Source organism: Gekko japonicus, unplaced genomic scaffold, assembly GCF_001447785.1.
Source record: "Gekko japonicus isolate JY-2015 unplaced genomic scaffold, Gekko_japonicus_V1.1 scaffold2302, whole genome shotgun sequence".
Classification (NCBI taxonomy): Eukaryota; Metazoa; Chordata; class Lepidosauria; order Squamata; family Gekkonidae; genus Gekko; species Gekko japonicus.
Window position 1 is genome coordinate 150,806 of NW_015176044.1, and position 25,725 is coordinate 176,530.

Sequence of the window (25,725 nt, forward strand, 5' to 3'; positions counted from 1 at the left end):
GGGGAAATCCATTATATATCTTTAAAAATATGTTGTTTCCTTATACGTTTGTAATCAGAACTTGTTCTCATTCAGCTTCATCTTATATACCTTGATACGCTTTGTACTACATTTATATACACTTTTTAAATTGTTCCTCATTTTCATTTTTAAACTTTCTCATTCTGAGTTTGTCTCCTGCATGCATAATATGCATAATAAACACCTCATCTCTCCTCAAATTTTGAAATTGATCTATTTCTCACATAAGTTGTTAATTTTGCCATTACTGCATAATCAGTAGAGTTTATTGTCCCATTCTTCTAAGCTTGGACAAACGTCTGCCAATGTTCTTTCTTTTAGGAGCCGGTAACCTTTGAGGAGGTGGCCGTGTGTTTCACCGAGGAGGAGTGGGCTGTGCTGGATCCGGGCCAAAGGACCCTGCACAAGGAAGTCATGGAGGAGAATTATGGACTGGTGGCTTCGCTGGGTAAGGTTCTCGCAGTCTGTGGGTTGATCAATGCAAACAGCAAAAGATAAAAAAAGGAACAAATCAATACCGCTTTCCCCCTTGCAATTTATCCGAGAAATGGACCAGTCACGAAATCCGAGGAGAGATGAAGTGTGTATTATGCAAGTAGGAGACGAATTTAGAATGAGAAGTATTTCAAAAAATTTGTACACAAATGTTTTGAAATGTAGAAGCAGAATGAATGCAGCATCTTGAATATCAATGTATGAAGAAGTAGATTCTAAACAGAAATATCCTCTGCCTTCTTATTATGAGATAACAGAGCAGATTTTCTTTCTGTACTCTGATATCTGTATATCTAATTCTCAACAGTCCCCTCTGCGTGCAGATAGTTATTTCCACAGATAGGGGGCACACTCTCCCCCAGCAGGTTTTTCTACAGACTCTGGGGACTTTGTGGGACTGCAGAAAAATCCAAAAAGGTATTAAAAAACCTCGGGGAGGGTTGAATCCCCCCAATACCATTTAAAATAGCCACTGCAGGGATCTACTTCAGGTCTCGCCGCATCGACAGTGGCTGATTACCAGGGTCGGGGGAAGCAAAAAGCAGAACTGGATCTGAGATTGGGGAGGATTCTGCACTGTATTTAGGGACTGTTTTCACTAATACACTGTACTTTTTGCACTGTATATATTTGGTTTGCACGCCATCCAGTGCATCAGCGTTTTCTTTTGTGTGGCCTCTGGTACTCGGTACCCTTTTTGGTTTCTCACAGAGGTCCCCCCCCCTTTTTTTTCAAGGCAAGAGACGTTTGGGGTGGTTTGCCATTGCCTGCAACCCTGGGTGTCTTTGGTGGTCTCCCATTTAAGCAGGGCTCTTTTTGTAGAAAAAGCCCAGGAGGAACTCATTAGCATAATAGGCCACACCCAACAGCAGGAACTCAGTAGCCTATTAGGCCACACCCCTGACAGCACAGGTCATTGGCATATTAGGCCACACCCACATGTTACCAGAAGTGTGGTCATCCAGCCACACCCACCTTTTGCTTCTTATTCTGTTTACCTTGTTTGTTGTCAAAACCCAGGGCCTTTTTTTGGAGCAGAAACTCCTTTGCATGTTAGGCCACACACCCCTAATGTAGCCAGTCCTAATGAGTTTCTGCTGTTGGGTGTGGCCTATTATGCTAATGAGTTCCTGCTGGGCATGGCCAACTTGGGAGCCAGCCAGAACTCTGTTCCTGTGCGTTCCTGCCCAAAAATAGCCCTGCATTTCAGTACTAACCAAGGCTGACCCTGCTTAGCTTCTGAGATCTGATGAAATTGGGCTAGCCTAGGCCCTCCAGGTCAGAGCATCCTACTGCACTTGTGACTTAAATGCAATTGCAACAGCTGCAGGATCTTTCTGCAAACAGTTGAAACAGAGATGGAAAGCACATGGACCTGTTTGTCAGATTTGTGAGTTAGATTGGTTTATTCAAACACACCTGCACCAACACTCAGCAACTATCACGCCTGTGCCGTGCCTCAACCACGGGGAGGGGGCGTGGCTCAGTGGCAGAGCATCTGCTTGGCATGCAGAAAGTCTCAAGTCCAATCCTCAGCATCTCCAGCTTAAAGGACCAGGCAGTAGGTGATGTGAAAGACCTCAGCCTGAGGCTCTGGGGAGCCGCTGCCAGTCTGAGTAGACAGTGCTGACCAGGGCCCTTTTTGTAGAAAAAGCCCAGCAGGAACTTATTAGCATAATAGGCCACACCCAATAGCAGAAACTCATTAGCCTATTAGGCCACACCCCTGATATCACTCGTTAGCATATTAGGCCACACCCACATGTTACCAGAAGTGTGCTCATCCAGCCACACCCACCTTTTGCTTCTTATTCTGCTTACCTTGTTTGTTGTCAAAACCCAGGGCTTTTTTTGGAGCAGGGACTCCTTTGCATGTTAGGCCACACACCTCTAATGTAGCCAATCCTAATGAGTGTCTGCTGTTGGGTATGGCCTATTATGCTAATGAGTTACTGCTGAGCGTGGCCAACTCGGGAGCCAGCCGGAACTCCGTTCCTGTGCGTTCCTGCCCAAAAATAGCCCTGGTACTAACCTTGATGGACAAGTGGTCTCATTCAGTATACTCAGCGATACTGTATTACTCAATTCAATTTCCAAAAATTCCCTATTTCGCCAATGTGTGTCAACTGGAGGCCAGAATATAGTGAAGTTCTTCCAGGGACAATTGCCTTTTACTCTTTTTGAAGAACTGCTGCAAGATGAATGGATCCCCCTGACGAAGCCTGTCGTTGAAACGCATGGGGATTTTTTGGATATTTAATTGAGTAATAAAGTATAGTTTTACCTGAATTCGTCGGCCTTGGCCTTGGCCCTATTTTTTATCTCCTGGGATGGATGCAGCTCTTTATTTTCAGAATAAGAAGAGAAGAAGAAGAGATTGGATTTATACCGCGCCCTTCACTTGGAGTCTCAGAGCGGCTTACAAACTCCTTTCCCTTCCCCTCCCCACAACAGACACCCTGTGAGGTGGGTGGGGCTGAGAGAGCTCTGACACAAACTGCTCTTTTTCAAGGACAGCTGTGCCAGAGCTTGTGACTGACCCAAGGTCACATCAGCAGGTGCAAGTGGAGGAGTGGGGAATCAAACCCGGTTCTCCCGGATTAGAGTCCGCACACTTAACCACTACACCAGACTGGCACCAGCGTTCCCTCTAAGCTGAGTTTGAGTTTGAACCATTGGTCCAGCAAGGTCAGTACTGCCCACTCAGACTGACAGTGTCTCTCTAGGGTCTCAGACAGAGGGCGCGTGTGACAATCACAGAATGACACAAAAGTGGCCATCCCTTTAGTCAACAGGAGCATTGAAACAAAGTTTGAGTCCAGTGGCACCTTTAAGACCAACAAAGTTTAATTCTGGCCACACGAAAGCCCATACCTTGAATAAAACTGTGTTGGTCTTAAAGGTGCCACTGGACTTGAACTCTGCCGTACTGCTTCAGACCAGCACAGTGACCAATGCTCCCTCTAAGCTGTGGAGTCTTGTGAGCAAAAATTCTACTTCGTGAGCTACTGGCAGTAAAGTTGGGAGCAAGCGATTTGGCTGCTGCATGAATCAGTTTGCGCTGGAGCCCTCCTTCCCGAGCTGAGACAAAAATGTGAGCCGGAGGCTAAAAAACTGTGAGCTAGCTCACACTCACTCAGCTCAGAGGGAACACTGACAGCGACCCACTTGAAACTAGGATCAGTGAAGGAAGAGACAGATGAGGGTTACCTTGAGAGGATGGAAGGAGGATAGTAGACCCCTGTGGTTGTGTCTGCTTTTAGTCCGCTGTTGTGAGCCTACATTTCTGTTTCAAGCCATTACCTTCCCGCCCACTCTCTTTATTCTAGCAGGCAGTGAATCAGAGATCGAAAAGGAGATTGAACCAGAAAGGCTGCCCGGGGGAAGAGACCCATACAGAGAGGCAGACCAACAGAAAAGGAAAACCGAAGCCCAAGTGCGGAGGAGGAGGAATAAATCCGTAACTTCTCAGGGTGTCGATGTCTATGAAATCCCCATTGAAGAAAAAATGGAGAAAGGCAAGAGGAAGAGGAAATGCCTCGTGTGTGGGAAAAGTTTGAGCTGGAAGTCTAGCCTCAAGGCTCACTGGAAAATTCACACTGGGGAGAAACCATTTAAGTGCCCGGAGTGCGGGAAGAGCTTCCGACAGAGGGCAAAACTAATTACCCATCAAAGAGTCCACACGGGAGAGAAGCCCTTCAAATGCTTGCAGTGTGGAAAGAGCTTCATTCAGAACGAATGCCTGACTTCTCATTTAAAAACACACTCAGGGGAGAAGCCATTTAAATGCCTGCAGTGTGGGAAAAGCTTCAGCTGGAGTCATAACCTGACATCGCATCAAAGAATCCACACAGGGGAGAAACCCTATAGTTGCTCCATGTGTGGAAAGAGCTTTTCTCAGAGGAGAGACCTTAATTCCCATGAAAGAATCCACACCGGGGAGAAACCCTACACCTGTTCCGAATGTGGAAAGAGCTTCCACCAGAACGCACACCTGACTTCCCACCAAAGGATCCACACTGGGGAGAAGCCGTACAAATGCTTGGAGTGTGGGAAGAGCTTCAGTCGGAGTTCGAGTCTCACTTCTCACCAAAGGACGCACACTGGGGAGAAGCCGTTCAAATGCTTGCAGTGTGGGAAAAGCTTCAGCTGGAGCCACAACCTGACATCCCATCAAAGAATCCACACAGGGGAGAAGTCATTCCAGTGCTTGGAGTGTGGGAAGAGCTTTAATAAGAAAACAAATCTCATTTCACATCAAAGGGTACACTCAGGGGGTTGGAAAAAGGATCCTGTGAATACCCACTTGATTCCACCTACTCTAGGTTCAGAAGTTGTCCCTGTTTCCCAGAATGCCACCTCTTCCCAGAATCCCCTGAATTACGAACCAACCCAAGAGGATAATTTCCAGTACTTTACTATTTATCTAAATGAGCAGATTATAATAGTTCAAACGTAAAACAAATGCTTAACAATAAAAAAACAGAGATGCCTACAAACGGCAGAATGACATGACGAATAAATTGGACCTAAATATGGTTAGAACAAAGAAAATGAAAATAAATTTAAAATGTCTATTTAACCTGAAATGAAAAATGAATTCAATCTGACCAGACTAACCAAGTGTCTCTCTTGGAAATTAACACAAAACGCTGACTTTCCTGTGAATTCTGCCCGATGGCCAATGTAGTTCTTAACAACAAAACCACAGCCTATATTGCTGAAAATTCCAAATACGTAGCATGTTTGTTGGGTCAAAGTGACTTCTCGGCTGCTCTTTTTAGAGATCAAGCCCCACATTAAGGATTTAATCCTAAGAGTTTGCTGTAGATTGATGGTGAAGAGTCCTCCTAAAACTTCCAAAAGAGTCTTGCGGGTCTGACTTAACGCCAACGGCTTCGTCTGAAACAGTTGTCAGTCTTCGCCCACAAACTTGATCTTGCTTATTTTTTCACTCCTAGTCTTGTGGATGACATAGGTATTTTGGGCTTGATCCTGTTTCTTGCTTGGTGTTCTGTAACATATATGGAATATTGGTTCGGCCCAAGAAGTCAGTAAATCAACTACCATCACCACATCTTCTAGAATTACCTCTCCTTTCTATGGGAGCTTTTTTGTTTTTTATCTTCTGAAGGTGGAATCACCTTTCTGACATTACTCTGCTGCGTCTGCTGACTTAAGTTTCCATCTGGTGGGCTACTGCAACGCAGTATACCACATGGCATAATGGCTGTCTTAAAGGCTAGCGTGTTTGTCCAAGCCAAGAAGGAGCTGGAGCATGTAACTGAATTCCAAAAGAGTCATTCATTGCAGCATGAGAGTTCATGAGTTCTCTTTGCTCATGCCACATTTTACGGGATAGCCCTGTGAAAGTGGTAGAGGACAGTTCTTCGAAATAACTTTGTATTCCACTTTTTTCCAGTTCTGGAGAGATTGTAGGAAGCTGTTAAACCTGGGGCTTTTTTCCTTCCAGGCTGGTGGTTGTTAACGATGGTCACGCATACACAGCAACTATTTGGGGTTTAGCATCTGATTTTGAGGATGCTGATAAATGGGCAGACGGAAGAGAAATGATAATAATAATACTTTCCATTTATTAATCGCTTTCCCCAGTGGGCTCAAAGCGATGTACAGTTACTCAATATAGACAAGGGACTAACAATGTTTGTAGGGGATAGGGAAGACAACATATATTCATTTTTAATTGCACACGCCGTCACTGCCCGGTATAGACGTCTTCTGGCTTGGCTCTGTAGTTTTCTGCACGACTGCGTGTTGGCCAGGCTTCAGGACCCGTATGTCAATCGCCACACTGCCACCGCCTGGCCGGAACATCCATTGCAGGGATTCTTTCGTAGCCCAGAAGCTATTTCGCCTTCCAAGCCTCGACCAGGACGTCTGACCGTCAGCTAACACCCTCCCACAAGGGAGATTGGCGTGCCCACTCTCTCTAAGGAGTGGTTCCCATTTTATCTACTCGCTGAAGCTTTCGAATCGTTGGGTGGACGATGAGCTGGGGACAACAGGCTGGCTGGTCACACCAGCGCGGGGCTTGAACTAACACAGTTCAGATGTTAAGACAGTGGGATATACCCACTGTGCCACTGCTGTTATTCCTGATTCAGGTGGGGTAGCTGTGTTGGTCTGAAGCAACCGAATCGAACCCCGTTCTCCAGATTAGAGTCCGTCGCTCTTAACCACTACACCACACTCCCCTGCGGACTCTTTGATGCGTAATTAGTTTTGCCCTCTGTCAGAAGCCTAATAGTGAAGGTGGGAGATGTGGATCTACATAATTTTCCGAAGTGATTAGGTAAAAATTCTTTTGGCGTTTAGTAGTCCTAGTGTATTGATGCCCGAGTGCTGGTGGAACCGTCCTGTGTGTTGTTAGACTGTTTGAAAATCATTGTTGTGAAAGAAGGCTTAGAGCTTGTTAACAGATTTATTTATCGCAGCTGGTATTACAGTCTTTTTTTTGCTTTTTTAAAAAAAGCGTATTGCGTTGCTTTTAGAGGAATGCTTCTCTAGTGTGCTGTGGGATCTGGTTCTTTCAATAAACCTGAGCTATTACCGAAAATGTGGATGAGGCCCAGATTTCTAAATATTAAGCAGAATCTGTGTTATCACTCAGAGGCTGAGGCTCAGTAGTAGAGTTTCTGCTTGGTATGCAAAAGGCCCCAGGTGGAATCCCTTCCATCTCCAGTTTGTTAAAAAAAATCACATCGTAGGTGAGGTGGAACACCTCCACCTTGAGAACCTGCAGGACCATCTCTCCTGCTCTGTTCCGCCGTCACAACTTCATTCCACCATGCAAAATCTTCTGGGGGCACCACCCTTCAAATGGATAAGACCAGCAGCTGCCCGTTCCGACCTGATTTCTGTGGAGTCTCCCACCTTGTATAAGGGTCCAGGGCTCTTTTTGTAGAAAAAGCCCAGCAGGAACTCATTAGCATAATAGGCCATACCCAACAGCAAAACTCATTAGCATATTAGGCCACACCCTGACAGCACCGCTCATTAGCACATTAGGCCACACCCTTGTGTTACCAGAAGTGTGGTCATCCAGCCACACCCACCTTTCCCTTCTTATTCTGTTTACCTTGTTTGTGGTCAAACCCCAGGGCTTTTTTGGTAGCAGGAACTCCTTTGCATGTTAGGCCACACACCACTAATGTAGCCAATCCTAATGGATTTCTGCTGTTGGGTGTGGCCTATTATGCTAATGAGTTCCTGATGGGTGTGGCCAACTCAGGAGCCAGCCAGAATTCCTTTCCTGTGCGTTCCTGCCCCAAAATAGCCCTGGCACCTGCCTGAGGCAATCAGGAAAGGCCCCCCCACATCTGACATTTCACAAAATGGACAAAACAGAATTAAGAACATAAGCCATGTTGATTCAAGCCGGTGGCCCATCTAGTCCAACACTTGGTGTCACACCGTGGCTAAAAAGGTGCCATCCGCAGGGCCAGAACTCCAGAAGCCCTCCCATTGTTGCCACCCAAGCATACAGAGCCTCACTGCCTTGGACATAAGAACATAAGAGAAGGCATGTTGGATCAGGCCAGTGGCCCATCCAATCCAACACACTGTCCAAAACCCAGGTGCCATCAGGAGGTCCACCAGTGGGGCCAGAACTCCAGAAGCCCTCCCATTGTTGCCTCCCCAAGCACCAAGAATACAGAGCCCCACTGCCTTGGACATAAGAACATAAGAGAAGGCACATTGGATCAGGCCAGTGGCCGATCCAATCCAACACACTGTCCAAAACCCAGGTGCCATCAGGAGGTCCACCAGTGGGGCCAGAACTCCAGAAGCCCTCCCACTGTTGCCCCCCCAAGCACCAAGAATACAGAGCATCACTGCCCCTATTGTACAGGAAGCGTTCTTGTAGGTGGAGTAAAGTTGTGGTGTAATGGATCCACTCAGGTGGTGACTTATTAGGGACAAAGTTTTTGCTACATGGAGGGTCTTTTTGCTGCAAGCTGATTTACACGGATTGTTCTTCTTTCCTTGCTCTACAATCCCAGCCCAACTGCTACATTTTGTTTTACTAGGAAGCTTTGCTGTTAGATTTAAAATATTACCGTATCTCGTAATCTAGAAGAAGGATAAGAGATTTGATTTATACCCCCGCCCTTCGCTCAGCATCTCAGAGCGGTTTACAATCTCCTTTCCCTTCCCCTCCCCACAACAGACACCCTGTGAGGTAGGTGGGGCTGAGAGAGCTCTGAGAGAACTACTCTTGAGATAACAGCTCTGAGAGAACTTAACAGCTCTGAGAGAATTTATGACTGACCCCAGGTCACACCAGCAGCTGCATGTGGAGGAGTGGGGCATCAAACCCGGTTCTCCCAGATTAAGAGTTTGCACTCTTAACCACGACACCAAACTGGCTCTCAACTGATTGACAGAGAAGTCGTTTTATCATACCTGTAGTCTGCCTTGAGTCCCAGTAAGAAAGATGGATTATAAATTAAAATAATAACAGTTCACAGGCCAGGCCTTTGCTGCTTTAGCTGAAAGAAACTCCATTTTCCAGTGAGTAATGACGCCCAAATTTGTTTCAGTCTTGGAGTCCTGCCATGGACCTGACCTGAGACGTAATCTGTGTCACGTTCTCTTGGATGGAAAAGTCCCAGACTCTTCAGCCGTTCCTCCAAAGGGAAAGTGCTCCAACCCCCTCATCCTCTTGGTCGCCCTCCTCTGTACTGTTTCCCAGCTCTGCAATGTCCTTTTGGAGATTCGGTGACCAGAACTGGACACACTATTCCAAATGAAGCCGCACCATAAATCTATGCAAGGGCATTACAATATTGGCCTTTTTATTCTCAATCCCTCTCCTAGCAACCACTATCATAGAGTCTGCCCTTTTCACTGCTGCAGGGTACACCTTACATTTGCCATACAAGTTACAATTGTGCCTAATGTCATAAATACAGTAGCTGATGTTGCCCATTCCTATTTGGTCCAGTGGAACATCAGACCCTCAAGGCCCAAATCTGTTCGTGGAGTATCAGGATCCTAACCCATTTTGTTCAGTCAGTGCCTAAAAGCTAACTTTCTGTTCAGGAGCAGAGTTCCAGGAGGAGGAGGAGGAGGAGACTGGATTTATACCCTGCCCTTCACTCAGAGTGGCTTACAATCTTCTTCCTTTCCTCTCCCCACAACAAACACCCTGTGAGGTAGGTGAGGCTGAGAGAGCTCTTTTGAGAACTGCTCATGAAAGAACAGCTCTGAGAGAACTTGTGACGGACCCAAGGTCACACCAGCAGCTGCATGTGGAAAAGTGGGGACTCAACCCCGATTCTCCCAGAGTAGAGCCCGCGTTCCTAACCACTACACCAAACTGGTGCCTAACAAGTCCTTCCCTGGTGCCCAAAAAGTGTTTTCGGAATGTGGGTGGGACCAGGTGGGGTTCTTACCCAGGAGGGCTTCTGATTGGCCGCTGGATAGCTGACTGGCTGTGCAGATCAAAATAACGTTTCAGTGGCAGCCGCCAGTGTTCTGGGGAAGCGCTTTGCAAAGGCATTTTGACCACAGTTGCTTTTTCCAGAAAAACAGGATCCTTGGCTTGTGTGTGGGGGAGCACTCTGCACATGCTCGGAGGTGCGAGATATTGAACAAGCCCACCCACCCCCTTTTGTTGCAAGCGACTTTGGCGCAGCCAGCGGAGGGCCTTGGTGCGTGCCGAGGGGGCGAACAGAGATGCGTCTCTCCTGGAGCAGGAAAGGGCTGTGCTCCAGGCTCGCTTTGCATCTGGGCAAGGAAGAAAGGGAAGAGCAAGGATCCTGGCAGCGAGGAAAGGAGGGACGGCTGAGCAGATCCAGGCCGGGGGCAGTGCGTCATTCTCCCCCCCTCCCCCCATCAGCCAGCTGCCGATTCCTCCCTGCAAGCTGTTTCCTATCCGAGAATCTCTGGAATGTAGGGTTGCCAGCTCCAGGTTGGCAAAAATATCTGGAGATTTTTGGGGAGTGGAGATTGAAGAGGGTGGGATTTGGGGAGGGACTTCCAAAACAGCCATTTTCTCTGGGTGAACTGATCTCTGTCACCTGGAGATCAGTTGGAATCAATGTTCCCTCTAAGCTGTGGAGTCTTGTGAGCAAAAATTCTAATTGTGAGCTCCTGGCATTAAAGTTGTGAGCAAGCGATTTGGCTACTGCATCAATTAGGCTTGCTCTGGAGCCCTCCCTTCCTGAGCCAAGACAAAAATCTGTGAGCCGGAGGCTAAAGAACTGTGAGCTAGCTCACACTAACTCAGTTTAGAGGGAACACTGGTTGTAATCCCAGATCCCCAGCTACCGCCTAGAGGCTGGCAACCCGTAGGCACACCTTTCCTTTCCCCAGGTGTCTTCGGAGGGGATTGATGTGGTACACCAAGGATGCTAAATTGGCCGTCACGAGGGCTAGGGCTTTCTCGGTGGCGGCCCCTACCTGGTGGAATGAGCTCCCGGAGGAGATCCGGGCCCTGCGGGACCTGGTGCGGTTCCGCAGGGCCTGTAAGACGGAGCTCTTCCACCAGGCTTTCGATTAGGGGCCGCCGCCCCCCCCCTATATTAACATCAATGTGGGGGGTGAGGGCCCTAGGAGGGTAGGAGGAACATCTGCTTAACATCTACTATGCAATGCCTACCGGGGACTGTTTGGTGTGTGGTTTGTCCTCTCTGATACTTTTGAAGGGATGCTGTTTAGTTTGAGCATTTTATTGTTGGATTGGGTTTTTAAATTTTATATTATGTTTAAATTTACTAAACTATCTGATGTTTTTATGAGCAAGTTTCTTGCCTTGTAAGCTGCCCTGAGCCCTTCGGGGGAGGGCGGGGTATAAATTTAACAAATAAAATAAATAAATAAATAAATAAATACACCTGAGCCAAGTACGGTGTGTGCGGAGGAGGATGCATGTCTGTGGGAGGGCTGGGGAGTGCGTGATTGGCCGGTAGACAAATCCCCACCCGGGAAGGGAAGAGAACTTCTCTTTCTTTGGATCAGCCCAATCGGAGCACCCCAGGACTGAGGACAGTGCTCAAAAGTGGGCTCTTGTGCCCAGCTAACGGGGAGGTACTGCAGGGCGGTTGTGTTTAAGGGTGTGTCCGGAGGCACAGACCCCCAAAGATGCACTCGCTCAAACCAGATCCGTTTCCAAGCAGCCTGCGGGGGTTTCCTGTTTTCTCACCCTCTGTTCCCATCATGGGAATCATATCGGCTTCCCATGGCAAGTGGCTGGAAGTATGCTGCTGTGCCTCATTGGGTTGGGTCCCGAAGAAAAGGGACTGCGCGGTCTGTGCTTCGGGTTTTCTGATCTCCACGGCTCCAACCCCCCTTTCGCATCGCCCAGGCCGGAATGGTTAAAGGGAGCGAGCCCGAGATCCTAGAGAAGCCGCCGGGAAAGGGGGTGGAGAGGTCGCTTCCTTCCTGCCGGGAGTCCGCACGTGGGAAAGCGGCCTTTGTTTTTCTCACGGGTGCCAAGCGCGCTCCGCTCCTCCCTGGCGGGTGAGTTAAAGCGGATCCCGGGGCTGGGGGGGAGGTAAGAGGAGGCAGGTCGCAGGCGGCCCCGATCCGGGAGAGCTGCTTCATTGCAAAGCTTCGGGGGATGCTCCGTCCGGCGCTCCTCCTTTGGGGGCTCTTTTGCACACGGCTGCCGGCGGATCCAGCCCCTTCCCCTGCATTGCGGAGGCCTGGCGAATGATTTGGGTTCGCAAGGTGGGTGGAAGGAGGAGTGGAGAGAGGCTGGATGGGCGTTCTCGGGGGTGAGGAAATGAAGCTCAGTGCTGGTAATGGGAAGTCTAAGGTGATGCACCTTGGGACCAAAAGCCCCAGCTTCAAGTCTAGGCTAATGGGGGTCTGAACTCGCTGAGGCTGAGAAGGAAAAAGATCTTGGGGTCGTAGCGGGGAGCTCAGTGAAAGTGTCAGGCACGCAGGAGCGGTGGAAAAGGCAAACCCTGCGGGAGGGATTATTAGGAAAGGGGCTGAGAATAAAACGCCTGTTATTGTAATGCTGAAAGAGTAACGTTGGAATGCCATATTCGTATTGCAATGCAGTATTGGAGTGCTAATATTGGAATGCCAAATAAGTACATAAGAGAAATAAGAACATAAGAGACACCAATGTTGGATCAGGCCAAAAGCCCATCCAGTCCAACACTCTGTCTGAAGAAGTACTTCCTCTTATCCGTTCTAACCCGACCGCTCAGCAGTTTCATGGAGTGCCCATGAGTTCTTGTATTGTGAGAAAGGGAGAAAAGTACCTCTTTCTCTACCTGCTCTTTCCCATGCATAATCTTGTAAACCTCGATCATGTCACCCCTCAGCCGTCGTTTCTCCAAGCTAAAGAGCCCTAAGCGCTTTAACCTTTCCTCATAGGGAAAGTGTTCCAACCCTTTTATCATTCGAGTTGCCCTTTTCTGCACTTTTTCCAAAGCTATAATATCCTTTTTAAGGTTGTGGCGACCAGAACTGCACACAGTACTTTTCTCCCTTTCTCACAATACGAGAACTCGAGAAATTGCTGAGCAGTCAGGTTAGAACAGATAAAAGGAAGCACTTCTTCACCCAAAGAGTGATTAATACATGGAACTCACTGCCACAGGAGGTGGCGGCTGCGGCTACGAGCATGGATGGCTTCAAGAGGGGATTAGATAAACATATGGAGCAGAAGTCCATCAGTGGCTATTAGTCACAAGGTATAGATAGGAACTCTCAGTCTGGGGCAAGTGATGCTCTGTCTTCTTGGTGCTTGGGGGGGGGCAACAGTGGGAGGGCTTCTAGTGTACTGGCACCACTGCTTGACCTCCTGATGGCACCTGGTATTTTTGGCCACTGTGTGACACAGAGTGTTGGACGACCAAACCGCGAGTCGAGAGCAAAGAGCTCCAAAATGAGGCTCTTCAGAAGTGGGAAACCAGGCCTTAGGGGCAAAACAACAACAACTCCCCATGTTAGTTTTCTTTTAAATGCCTACATCTGTAGGAGAGACATAAAAATTCATGAAATGTTGTACCAATGAAAAAATTGTAACATTTCTCTCCCTTCCCTCAACTTTTGGGAGGCGTACATGCAGAAGGTTTTTGGGAAAATTGAGATATAGCAAGTGTGCATGCACACGAAAGCTCATACTTTGAATGAATCTTAAAGGTGCCGCTGGACTCAAAACTTTGATCTTCAGTTATGTTGTTGCTTTAACACCATGCAAAGCACAGTTGATAATTTTACTTATAAGACTGTACTCTTTGGCATACTTTTGGGATCAGCTGCCTAGGGAGGTGGTGAGCTCCCCCTCACTGGCAGTCTTTAAGCAGAAGAAACCCTTGTCAGGGATGCTCTAGGTTGGTCCTGCATTGAGCAGGGGGTTGATGGCATATCTGGCCCCTTCCAGCTCTATGATTCTGTGATTCTAATTAAAAGGCATGCCTTGTTTTCTACCTAGAATATTCTGAATATGCCCTATAATTTGTTTTACCTTTACCTACTGAGAGATAAAAGTTGGGGAAAGAGAATAGATTTTGAGTAAACAGAGAAGCAAAACAGAATATTATCTGGGACAGTCATACAGTCTTAACAGAACTTGCATCATCTATCAAAGTCATCAGTAGCCACACAAATAGGCTGAGGGGGTAAAGGCATTGAGTATAATCACAATAATTCAGGAAGCCGCAGCAACGGCAAAGGTTTTAAAGCTGCCATAAAAGATGTTAAGATGTTTGGGTTAGGGAAGATGGTGAAATAGTACAGGATTGAATGGATAGAGAGCTGGGCCAGAGAGTGTGGGCTGGAGGCCAGTTCCCACATAGCAGCTGTGGCAGAAGCCTTCCTCTTAAGCCAGGCAGATGATAAGAACACAAGAGAGGCCATGTCGGATCAGGCCAATGGCCCATCTAGTCCAACACTCTGTGTCACACAGTGGCCAAAACCCAGGTGCCATTAGGAGGTCCACCAGCAGGGCCAGAACTCCAGAAGCCCTCCCACTGTGGCCCCCCAAGCACCAAGAAGACAGAGAGCACCACTCCCCTGGGCATAATGTTCCATCTATACTTCGTGGCTAATAGCCACTGATGGACCTCTGCTCCAGATGTTTATCCAGCTCCCTCTTGAAGCGTCTGTGATATGAAGCAAGAAGAATCGGTGAGGGCCTTTGAGGCTGAGAGCTCCAGTGAACAGAATATTCGAAAGGCTTCCGTAAAAATCTTTCCTCTCCAAGTGCCCAACCCTTTTCTGAAAGCAGTCTCAAAACGTCCTGTCCCTTCCCATGTGTGTCTGCCTTTTTCCTGTCCTAATCCCGCTCCTCTCTCCTTGTCTGCAGTTTCAGGGGCGATCGAAGGGGCTGCTGATTTCCCCAGAGCAAAAAAGGTGCTATCCGATCCAAGGCAGAGACTGTTCTTCTGGGGGACCATGTGGGAGAATGACAGAGGTGACTCCCGGCCAGGTAGGATTCTGGTTGTGCCCTGCTACTCGATCTCCTTCTCTAGAGTCAGCCTGCAGTTTCTGGGCTGCTCTTATGTTTTGGCAAGAATTCTGCATGGGAAAGATGTCAAGTTCTAGTCTAAGCTGTACCTTCAGGATGCATTTGATTTCAAGTGTGTAAGTCTTTGAACCAGTTTGGTGAAGTGGTTAAGTGGTGTAGTGGTTAAGCGGACTCTTAATCTGGGAGAACCGGGTTTGATTCCCCACTCCTCCACTTGCACCTGCTGGATGACCTTGGGCAAGCCATAGTTCTGTCAGAGCTGTTCTGGAAAAAGAGCAGTTTCTGTCAGAACTCTCTCAGCCCCACCTACCTCACAGGGTGTCTGTTGTGGGGAGGGGAAGGGAAAGGAGTTTGTAAGCCGCTGTGAGACACCTTTGGGTAGTGAAGGGCGGGGTATAAATCCAATCTCTTCTTCTTCTTCAGCCCAGGAGGAATGTGGAAATAGCCCGGCTAAGCAAAGAAAGCAAGCATTCACTTAAACCCCAGAGACAGGAACCAATTAGGGCAGTGTTCCACATTGGCCAATAGGAGCTAAATACTGGTCAAGAGTTGAGATAGGGAGATTGTTAGCTCCAACAACTGGGGTTTGGAAGACTGATAGTTAGGTTAGGGAGAGAAGGGTCAGTCTAAGAATATAAGAAGAGCCCTGCTGGATCAGACCAGTGGTCCGTCTAGTCCAGCATCCTGTATCACTCAGTGGCCAGCCAGGTCCTCTGGAGGCCCAACAACAGGGCAGAGAAGCCGAGGCCTTCCCCTGATGTGGCCTCCCGGCTCTGGGATTCAGAGGCTTAGTGCCTCTGAATGTGGAAGTTCCCCTCAGTCACCAAGGCTGGTAGCCACTGATAGACTTCTCCTCCATGAATCTATCTAATCCCCTTTGAAAGCTGTTTATTCCTGTGGCCATCCTCTGGCAGCGAATTCCACATTTTAATCACTCTCCGTGTAGAGTAGTCTTTCTGCCCTGAACGTACTGTTTCATTGGTTGCCCTCGAATTCTAGTGTTTTGGGAGAGGTCGCCATGTCTTCCAGGCGTGCACGCACCCACACAAATGCAAAACACACACACACACACACACACACACACACACACACACACACAAAGAGTGCCCTCTTCTGGACATTTTGTGGAATGATAGTACTATGGGAGCCTCCCCCAGCAGGCCGTTCCACAGAGTGGGAGCCACCACAGAGACAGCGTGTGAATTGGCAGTTGCTGATCTTACCCATTTGCAGGGAGGTACCCCTAGAAGGCCTTGCTCAAGACGAGCAACGCTGTGGTGGTGCAGGAGATGGGGGTCCCACTGGTATGTCGGTCCTTGGCTCAGAAGAGGAAGAGGAGATCGGATTTATACCCCGCCCTTCACTCGGAGTCTCAGAGCGCCTTACAAACTCCTTCCCCTCCCTACAACAGACACCCTGTGAGGTGGGTGTCCTTGAGAGATCAGCTGTGCCAGAACTATGGCTTGCTGTCAGTAAACTGCGATTTTTTTTCTTGTGGGTTTTTTTTTTTTAACTCTGCTGTATGGTGTGTGGGGGGTCTAGCCTGCATTTCTCTGTTCATTTCCTCTCAGTTCTGCTGTGACGTTTGTTTTGGCTTTGGAAGGTTATGCTACCTTTGTAGTTGATAAGCCTTTGAGAACTGCTGCTGGAGCCATTCCAAATCTGGCTGGTGTGACTCAAACAGCTAGGAGCTATCTCCCGCCTTGATTTTGTCCCACTTGAATTTCTGCTGAGCACAAACTGTATTCATTGGCCAACCCTGTTTGTTTGAACTGTCTATATCTGTCCATGCTTGGCTCTGAGTTTCATTCCTGACAATGACCGTGGAAGTGTATCAATAGTGACTTGTAATAAAGCAATCTATTCTTATGAATCATTGTGGACTGCAACTGCTCTATTGAACCTGACATTTGCCCAGGGTCATCCAGCAGGTGCAAGTGGAAGAGTGGGGAATCAAACCCAGTTCTCCCAAATTAGAGTCCGCACACTTAACCGCTACACCAAACTGGCTTTGTGGGTGATGAACAGTACTTTGAATGGAGACATAAGGACATCAGAAGAGCCCTGCTGGATCAGACCAGATGTTACATTGCATCTGAGGAAGTGTGCATGCACACAAAAGCTTATGCTGTGTTGGTCTTAAAGTTAAAACTGTGTTGGTCTTAAAGGTGCCACCGGACTCAAACTTTGTTCTGGTTGGCCACTGTGTGAGGCAGGATCTTATTCAATTCCGCAGAGCCTGCAAGGCAGAGGTGTTCTGCCAGGCGTTCGGTTGAGGACAGCAACAGTTGACATCATGGTTGGCACCCTACCTGGGCTCGGTTCCTTGTGGAGCCTGCCCCCACCTCCCCAGGCATGTGAAACACTCACAGACCAGATGCGAAGGAACTGCAGAAATGTTTGCCACTTGCTTTTAATTATTGTATAATGCTGGATAGGGCTTTTATATGTCTTTATGATTTTAAAATGTTGTATATTGCCTAGAGGCCCACGGTCGTGGGGATTAGGCCATTAATAAATGAATAATAATAATAATAATAACAATAACAACTGAGCAGTAAATATATAGTGAGACTGGATGAAGGCAATTGGTAAAACCTGTGAATAGCAGCAGATTAGCATACAGCATAATAAAAGAGTTTACAAACAGATGTGAGAACTGCGTGACTTAGTATGTGTAGTGACATAAGAAACCGATATCTCTGTTAAGCCCTGGAGGTTCAATTGTCCTGAGTGTTGCAATATCTTGTAACTCAGCGCTCTCCCGTTCTAGTCTGTTACTGAAATTCCTTTGCAATAAAACAGCTACTTTGTGGCCCCCCCACTGAATGTCCTGGGAGGTTGAAATGTTCTACAGGTTCCTCAGTTTTGTTATTGTTGGTGTCAATTTTGTGTCCATTTATCCTTTGGCATAGAGTTTGACTTGTTTGCCCTATGTAGAGAACTGAAGGGCGTTGTTGGCATTAAATGACATACTTAGTGTTAGAAGATGAGCAAGTGCAATGAGCCTGAAATGGTGTAGTTGATGTTGTCAGGTCCGGTGACTGTGTTGTCTGGGTGTATGTGGCAAGAAGGTTGGCATCTGGGTTTATTGCAAGCTCTGGTACCAGTGTCTATGTTCACATGAGATGTTGTATTATTGTGGGTGAGGAGAAGTTTGAGACTGGGGGGCTGTCCGTGCACAAAAAAAGATTCCCCCCCCCCCGAACTTGTGAAAGAGAACTGCCATTATCCAGTAGAGGTTGTAAATTACTGATGATACGTTGAACTGTTGTGAGTTAAGAGCTGTATGTGACCACTAGTGGTGTTCTGTTATTGTCTCTTTTGGGTGTGTATTGCAACAGGTTTTCTTTGGGCACCATTCTAGTTTTGTTAATAAGTTTCTAGTAGCCACTGATAGACTTATCCTCCATGAATCTATCAAACCAACTTTTAAAGCTGTTTATTCCCATGGCCATCATTCCATCCTCTGGCAGCGAATTTCACATTTTAATCACTCTCCGTGTAAAGTGGTATTTCCTTTTGTCCTTCCCGAACCTACTGCCCATCAGCTTCATTGGATACCCTTCAGTTCTAAACTTTTGGGAAAGGGAGAACAGTTCTCTTTGTCAACACTCTCCACCCCATGCCTAATTGTATAAACCTCTCTCATATCTCCCCTTCGTTGTCTCTTTTCTAAACTGAAATTTCTCAGACTCTTCGGTCTTTCCTCATAGGGAAGATGCTCTGAGAATTCCTCCCAAGACAAGCCAGGAGACAGCCTGCGGCAACCAAATCTGCATCCTTCCAATGCAGCTCCCATCAGGGGTTACTGAAGGGTCTCTGTAAAGAGACCATCACACATCTGTCACCCTGGAGGAGGAAAATGGGATTGGCTACAACACAGAAAGTGTGTGTAACAGCTGAAAGTTACCTTCAGCATTACCTGATTTTCTAAGTAATTTAGAAATTTGGACCTTGACAGACCCAGTGGTCATAATCAGCATAATAAATGGCTTTCAATACACAGCTTTCAAAGGGGATTGCATAGATTAATGGAGGAGAAGTCTATCAATGGCTACTAGCCATGGTGACTGAGGGGAACCTCCACATTCAGAGACATTAATTCTCTGAATCCCAGAGCCAAGAGGCAACATCAGTGGAAGGCCTCAGCCTCTATTCCCTGTTGTTGGCTATCTGGAGGAACAGGTTGGCCATTGTGTGAGACAGGATGTTGGACTAGATGGACTATTGGTTTGATCCAGCAGGGCTCTTCTTATGAAGGCCTCGGCCTCTATGCCCTGTTGTTGGCCATCGAGAGCAACTGTTTGGCCCCTGTGTGAGACAGGATGCTGGACTAGCTGGACTATTGGTCTGATCCAGCAGGGCTCAGCCTCTATGCCCTCTTGTTGGCCGTCCAGAGGAACTGTTTGGCACCTGTGTGAGACAGGTTGCTGGACTGGATGGACTATTGGTCTGATCCAACAGGGCTCCTCTTATGTTCTTATGAAGGCCTCAGCCTCTATGCCCTCTTGTTGGCCGTCCAGAGGAACTGTTTGGCACCTGTGTGAGACAGGTTGCTGGACTAGATGGGCTATTGGTCTGATCCAATAGGGCTCTTCTTATGTTCTTATGAATTGGGGAGGTCTAAGAGAGATCTTCCCTCTGAGATTGTGCTGGACCAGGGGTGGATCATCTGCTTTGCATTCAGCAGGTTTCTGGTTCAGTCTCCAGTCAATAGCATCAGTTGAGAGTTGATGTGAAAGACCTCTGCCTGAGACCCTCAAGAACCACTGCCAGTCAGAGTAGACAAGACTGACCTTGGACTCAGCAAAAGGTAGCTTTGAGAGTATGTTACCTTCCTTGTTCCATGGTCAAAAAGTAACCTGCTTCTGTTCTCCTACTGACTTTCCCTGAGAAATGTTTACAGATAAGGCACAGGAAAAGACCACATTCTAGCATAAGACTGCTGCTTTCCTTTTACCCAGAGGCTCTGTTTCTCCCTCACCAGGTTTTTTTGTTCATTCCAACAGGGCAGGAGGGGAGAAGAACGGAAAAGAGGGAATAAAGCAAAATCAAAGTGGACCAAGAAACTTCTGAAGGTGCTGATTTCCATGAAATTGCAGTCTAAGACCAAATTAGTAAAGGAAACAAAAGTAGTAGCTTCACTCAATGTGCAAAATTCTTTGCTCGGAAATCAAGCCTTATCTCACATCAGAGAATGCAAAATCAGGAAAAGGCGTTGGAAGAGTCAGAGTGTATGACAAACCTTATCTTACAGGAAACTCTGCTCACACAGGAGAAACCACACACATGTTCACAGTGTGGAAAGAGCTTCAGAAGGCAAGGCAGCCTTGTACAACATCAAAGAAGCCACGCAGAGGAAAAACCATATCCATGCTCAGAGTGTGGGAAAAGCTTCAAGCAGAGTGCGGAACTCACTTCCCATCAGCGAATTCACACAGGGGAGAAGCCATACACATGCACAGACTGTGGAAAGAGCTTCAGTCAGAGCTCAGGCCTTACTTCCCATCAAAGAATCCACACAGGGGAGAAACCGTATAAATGCCCAGACTGTGGAAAGAACTTCACATGCAGTGGAAATCTTACAGCCCATCGAAGAATCCACACAGGGGAGAAACCATATAAATGCTCAGAGTGTGGAAAGAGCTTCAGGGTGAAATCAAGCTTAATTTATCACCAAAGAATCCACACAGGGAAGAAACCATATAAATGCTCAGAGTGTGGAAAGAGCTTCAGTCAGAGCGCTCACCTTACTGCCCATCACAGAATCCACACAGGGGAGAAACCATATAATTGCCCAGAGTGTGGAAAGAGCTTCAGTAACAGTTCTTACCTTGTTTACCATCGAAAAATGCATACGGAGAAGAAACCATATACATGTTCAGATTGTGGAAAAAGCTTCCTATTGAGTGAAAAACAAACAGCCCATCAAAGAATCCACACAAGGCAGAAACGATATAGATGTTCAGATTGTGAAAAGAACTTCAGTGTGACCTCAAGCTTTACTAAGCAGCAAAAAATCTACAGAGCAGACAAACCATATACATGCACCGAGTGTGGAAAAACATTCAGGGAGAGTGGAAAACTTGCTTCCCATCAAGCAGTCCATGCAGGGGAGAAACCATATAAATGCTCAGAGTGTGGAAAGAGCTTTGTCTGCAGTGGAAATCTTACAGCCCATCAAAGAGTCCACACAGGGGAGAAACCATATAAATGCTCAGAGTGCGGAAAGAGCTTCAGACAGAGTGTAGATCTTACTTCCCATCAAAGGATTCACACAGGAGAGAAACCATATACATGCATAGAGTGCGGAAAGAGCTTCCGTCAGAGATCACACCTTATTTTTCATCAAAGAATTCACACAGGTGTGAAACCGTATAAATGCTCAGAGTGTGGAAAGAGCTTCAGGGACAGCTCAAACTTTAAATACCATCAAAGAATCCACACAGGAGAGAAACCATATAAGTGTTCAGTGTGTGGAAAGGACTTCAGGCAAAATCGAAAGCTTATCTCCCATCAAAGAATCCACACAGGAGAGAAACCATATAAGTGCTCAGACTGTGAAAAAAGCTTCAGGCAGATTGCGGACCTTACCTTACATCAAAGAATGCACACAGGGGAGAAACCATATAACTGTTCAGACTGTGGAAAGAGCTTTAGTCGGAAGGGCACCCTCACTTCCCATCAAAGAATCCACACGGGAGAAACTAACCTTATAAATGCTTAGAATGTAGAAAGAGCTTTTGTGTGAGCTTCTAATGTACTTCTCATTACAGAATTTCTGCAGGAGCACCCTTATACATTTTCAGAGTGTGAAGTGTTCTACAGTCAGTACATGTACATTACACCCCATTAAAATTCCAGGTTGCTGACAAACCATTCCTTTTCTTAGAAAACAAAGGTTGAGCTGTCCAACTAGTCACACAAGGGTGAAAAAAATATATAATGGCTAAGAGTGTGGTGAGATCTTTGGTAAGTTCTGAAGACTTTATTTCACATCTAAGTTGCCCCCCACCTCCCCAGAGGAAAGAACCTCTGTAAAGGTCTAGTGTCTGGAAATCTCTCTCCTTGGTATTCCTTGTCAAAATTGCCTGGTGCTGCTTTTGCCATGCTGAAACAGTGCATGGCTGCTTTGGTCACAGTGAAAAAGATGAAACAGAAGATTTCTTGGAAGCACCATCTGGAAGAGACCACTTCATATTAGACCTATTTGGCTCCTGATTAGTTTCCAGGTACAATTCAAGGTGCTGGTTGTCCCCTATAAAGCCTTTCCATAATCCATGTCCTGAATATCTGCAGGACAGGCTCTCCCTGCTCTGTCTGTCCACTTGATCCGCCTGTAGTGGACAGAGAGCCACCCACGTCGTCATTCCTCAGAATACTTTAAAATGGCACTTGAAATTGAAATTGAAAAAGGTTGTCGTGAATGTTGAATTTAAGGTTGTCTTCATGTTTAATATGGAGCTGCGGTGGCTCAAGTGGTTAAGACGCTGAACTGCAGGCTGTGGAAGGTCGGTAGTTCAGCAGTTCGAGACCAGAGTGTGCCGCATAACGGAGTGAGCTCCCGTCTCTAGTTCCAGCTCCTGCCAACCTAGCAGTTCAAAAGCAAGAAATTGCGAGTATTCTCGGCCTTTTAGCTAAGATCAAGTGTAGTATCTGTTCTTATCAGTTTAAAAAAAAATTGCGAGTAGATAAATAGGTACCACTTCAGTGGGAAGGTCACAGCGTTCCGTGCGCCTTGGTGTTTAGTCATGCCGGCCACATGACCACGGAAATGTCTTCAGACAGCGCTGGCTCTTCGGCTTTGAAACAGAGATGAGCACTGCAACCCTAGAGTTGGATTCGACTGGCTTTCGAGCAAGGGGAACTTTATCCTCATGTTTAATATTGTACTTCTTCTTTTTTTTCCCCATCGTCCTCTAATTTTGTAATCCAAATTTATTGAACACAACGAGCACATAAGAAGAGCCCCACTAGATCAAACCAGTGGTCCGCAATGCTCCCTCTAAGCTGTGGAGTCTTGTGAGTAAAAATTCTACTTTGTGAGCTACTGGCATTAAAGTTGTGAGCGAGCGATTTGGCTGCTGCATCAATTAGTTTGCTCTGGAGCCATTCCTTCCTGAGCTAAGACGAAAATGTGTGAGCCGGAGGCTAAAAAACTGTGAGCTAGCTCATACTAACTCAGCTTGGAGGGAACACAGGCTGGTCCATCTAGTCCAGCATCCTGTCTCACACAGTGGACAACCAGTTCCTCTGGATGGCCAGCAACAGGGCATAGATGCCGAGGCCTTCATAAGAAGAGCCCTGCTGGATCAGACCAGTGGTCCATCTAGTCCAGCCTCCTGTCTCACACAGTGGAAAACCAGTTCCTCTGGAGATCCGGCAATGGCATAGAGGCCGAGGCCTTCCCCTGATGTTGCCTCCTGGCTCTGGGCTTCAGAGGTTTACTGCTTCTGAACCTGGAGGTTCCCCATAGTCACCATGGCTAGTGGCCACTGATAGACCTGTCCTCTGTGAATCTATCTGATCCCCTTTTAAAGCTACCTGTGCCTGTAGCCATCATGATATCCTCTGACAGTGAATTCCACATTTTCATCACTTGTGGTGTAAAGGAATATCTTTTGTTTTGGCCTTGAATCTACTGCCCATCAGCTTCATTGGATGTCCTTGAGTTCTAGCGTTTTGGGAGAGTGGGTGAAAGTTCTCTTTATCAATGTCCACGCCGAGGGGACTGTTGCCTCCATTCAGGCCCCAGACCTGGTGTCTTCCATGGCAGCACTGGGGCTCACCCATTTTGTATCGGGCCCCACACATCAAGCAGGCCACACACTGGACTTGATTTTTGGTATGGGGGTAGATGCTGATCTGACTTCAAAGGGGGAAGTGCCATGTTTGGACCATTTGGTTTTAAAGGCCCGGCTGGGTGTTCCTACTGCCCCCGCCCCCACCCCGGCCTGGGCAGCAAGCTGATTTATGCTCACCTGGGGAGACGAATGGATCCATTTGGATTCCAGAAGAAGATATTGGATTTATACCCCGCCCTTCACTTGGAGTCTCAGAGCGGCTTACAAACTCCTTTCCTTTCCCCTCCCCTTCCCACAACAGACACCCTGTGAGGTAGATGTGGCTGAGAGTGCTCTGACAGAAACTGCTCTTTTCAAGAACACCTCTGACAGAACTGTGGCTTGCCCGAGGTCATCCAGCAGCTGCAAGTGGAGGAGGGGGGAATCCAGCCCGGTTCTCCCAGATTAGAATCCGCACCCTTAACCACTACACCAAACTGGCTCTGCAGGATCCGATGCCTTCTGGCATCTCATTAGATGAGCCGATAGGGGACTGGAACTTCCGTCTCTCTGAAGCCATCGATGAGGTTGCTCCGCGATGTCTTCTGTGATCTCGTCGTAGATCATCCCCCGGGTATACTGCAGAACTTGGGAATGAAACAAGAACTGAGATGACCTGAGCAAATTTGGTGGCAGGATTGCGACACAGCTACAAGAGCATCTTAGAGGACGTTTATGAAATCCTGTGAGGTGGTGGTGAAGGAGAGCGAAGAAGGAGAGCCAGTTTGGTGTAGTGGTTAAGTGCGCAGACTCTAATCTGGGAGAACCGGATTTGATTCCCCACTCCTCCACTTGCACTTGCTGGATGACCTTGGGCAAGCTGTAGTTCTGGCACAGCTGTCCTTGAAAAAGAGCAGTTTCTGTCAGAGTTCTCTCAGCCCCACCCACCTCACAGGGTGTCTGTTGTGGGGAGGGGAGGGGAAGGAAAAGGAGTTTGTAAGCCGCTCTGAGACTCCAAGTGAAGGGCGGGGGTATAAATCCAATCTCTTCTTCTTCTCTGCCTCCATTGCGTCCACTAGCTCACATCTGGCACAATTGTTTAGGGTGATCTGCTCCCTAAAATCCCTCACAGGGGGGAGCCAAAATAGTAGAAATTTGGCTGTTAGCCGTGGGGCATTCACGAGCTTTCTTGCTGATAAAGAGCCAGTTTGGTGTAGTGGTTAAGTGTGCGGACTCTAATCTGGGAGAACCGGGTTTGATTCCCCGCTTCTCCACTCGCAGCTGCTGGATGACCTGGGGCAAGCCATAGTTCTGATAAGAGCTGTCCTGGAAAAAGAGCGGTTCCTGTCAGAGCTCTCTCAGCCCCACCTACCTCACAGGGTGACTGTTGTGGGGAGGGGAAGGGAAAGGAGTTTGTAAGCCGCTCTGAGACTCCGAGTGAAGGGCGGGGTATAAATCCAATCTCCTTCTCTTCCTCTTCTTCTTGTCGCTCTGCAGCAACCTACCCACCAGTATTGATACAGTATGTGGACTGGAGGCCCCTTGGCCTCTTTGGATACAGTTTTTGATACCTCCAACCTGCTTTCCTCTGCTGGTGTCAACAGGCTCCTGGGTGCTTTCAGACCAACCATGTGCCTCATTGGTCTGTGCCCCTCGTGGTTGGTGAAAGCCGGAGATGAGAGGAATCAGGGCCCGTTGCTGGATGTTGCCAAATCTGTCCCTGGAAGCGGGCCTATCCTGGGGGTCTTAGGGAGGCCGTGGTCGTACTGCTCTTAAAAACAACAACTGTGGATCCTTCAGATCCTGCCAATTACCACCCAGTTTCGAATTTATCATCCTTGGGTAAGGTAACTGAGAGATCGGTAGCTGAACAGCTCCAGGGCTTCCTGGACGACACATCAGCATTGGACCCATTTCAGTCCAGATTCGACCCTGGTCATGGGACGGAGATGGTTTCGGTCGCCCTGA

General features: G+C 47.6%; 1 protein-coding gene and 1 long non-coding RNA gene across 2 annotated transcripts in view; both read left to right on the forward strand.

Moving 5' to 3' along the window:
• Positions 1-370: 370 nt before the first annotated feature.
• LOC107123424 (zinc finger protein 91-like) overlaps positions 371-25,725 on the forward strand; it is a 35,605-nt gene continuing 10,250 nt past the window's right edge. The window contains exons 1-3 of the mRNA XM_015426671.1: positions 371-469; positions 3,846-4,793; positions 20,332-21,679. Coding sequence (XP_015282157.1) covers positions 436-469; positions 3,846-4,793; positions 20,332-21,679 — 2,330 coding nt within the window. The 5' untranslated portion in view covers positions 371-435. The remainder of the gene's footprint in view (positions 470-3,845; positions 4,794-20,331; positions 21,680-25,725) is intronic.
• On the forward strand, positions 11,943-20,078 carry LOC107123425. The gene is made up of 3 exons (XR_001482949.1): positions 11,943-12,003; positions 14,810-14,932; positions 19,984-20,078. It is a non-coding gene; the product is annotated as an uncharacterized LOC107123425 (long non-coding RNA).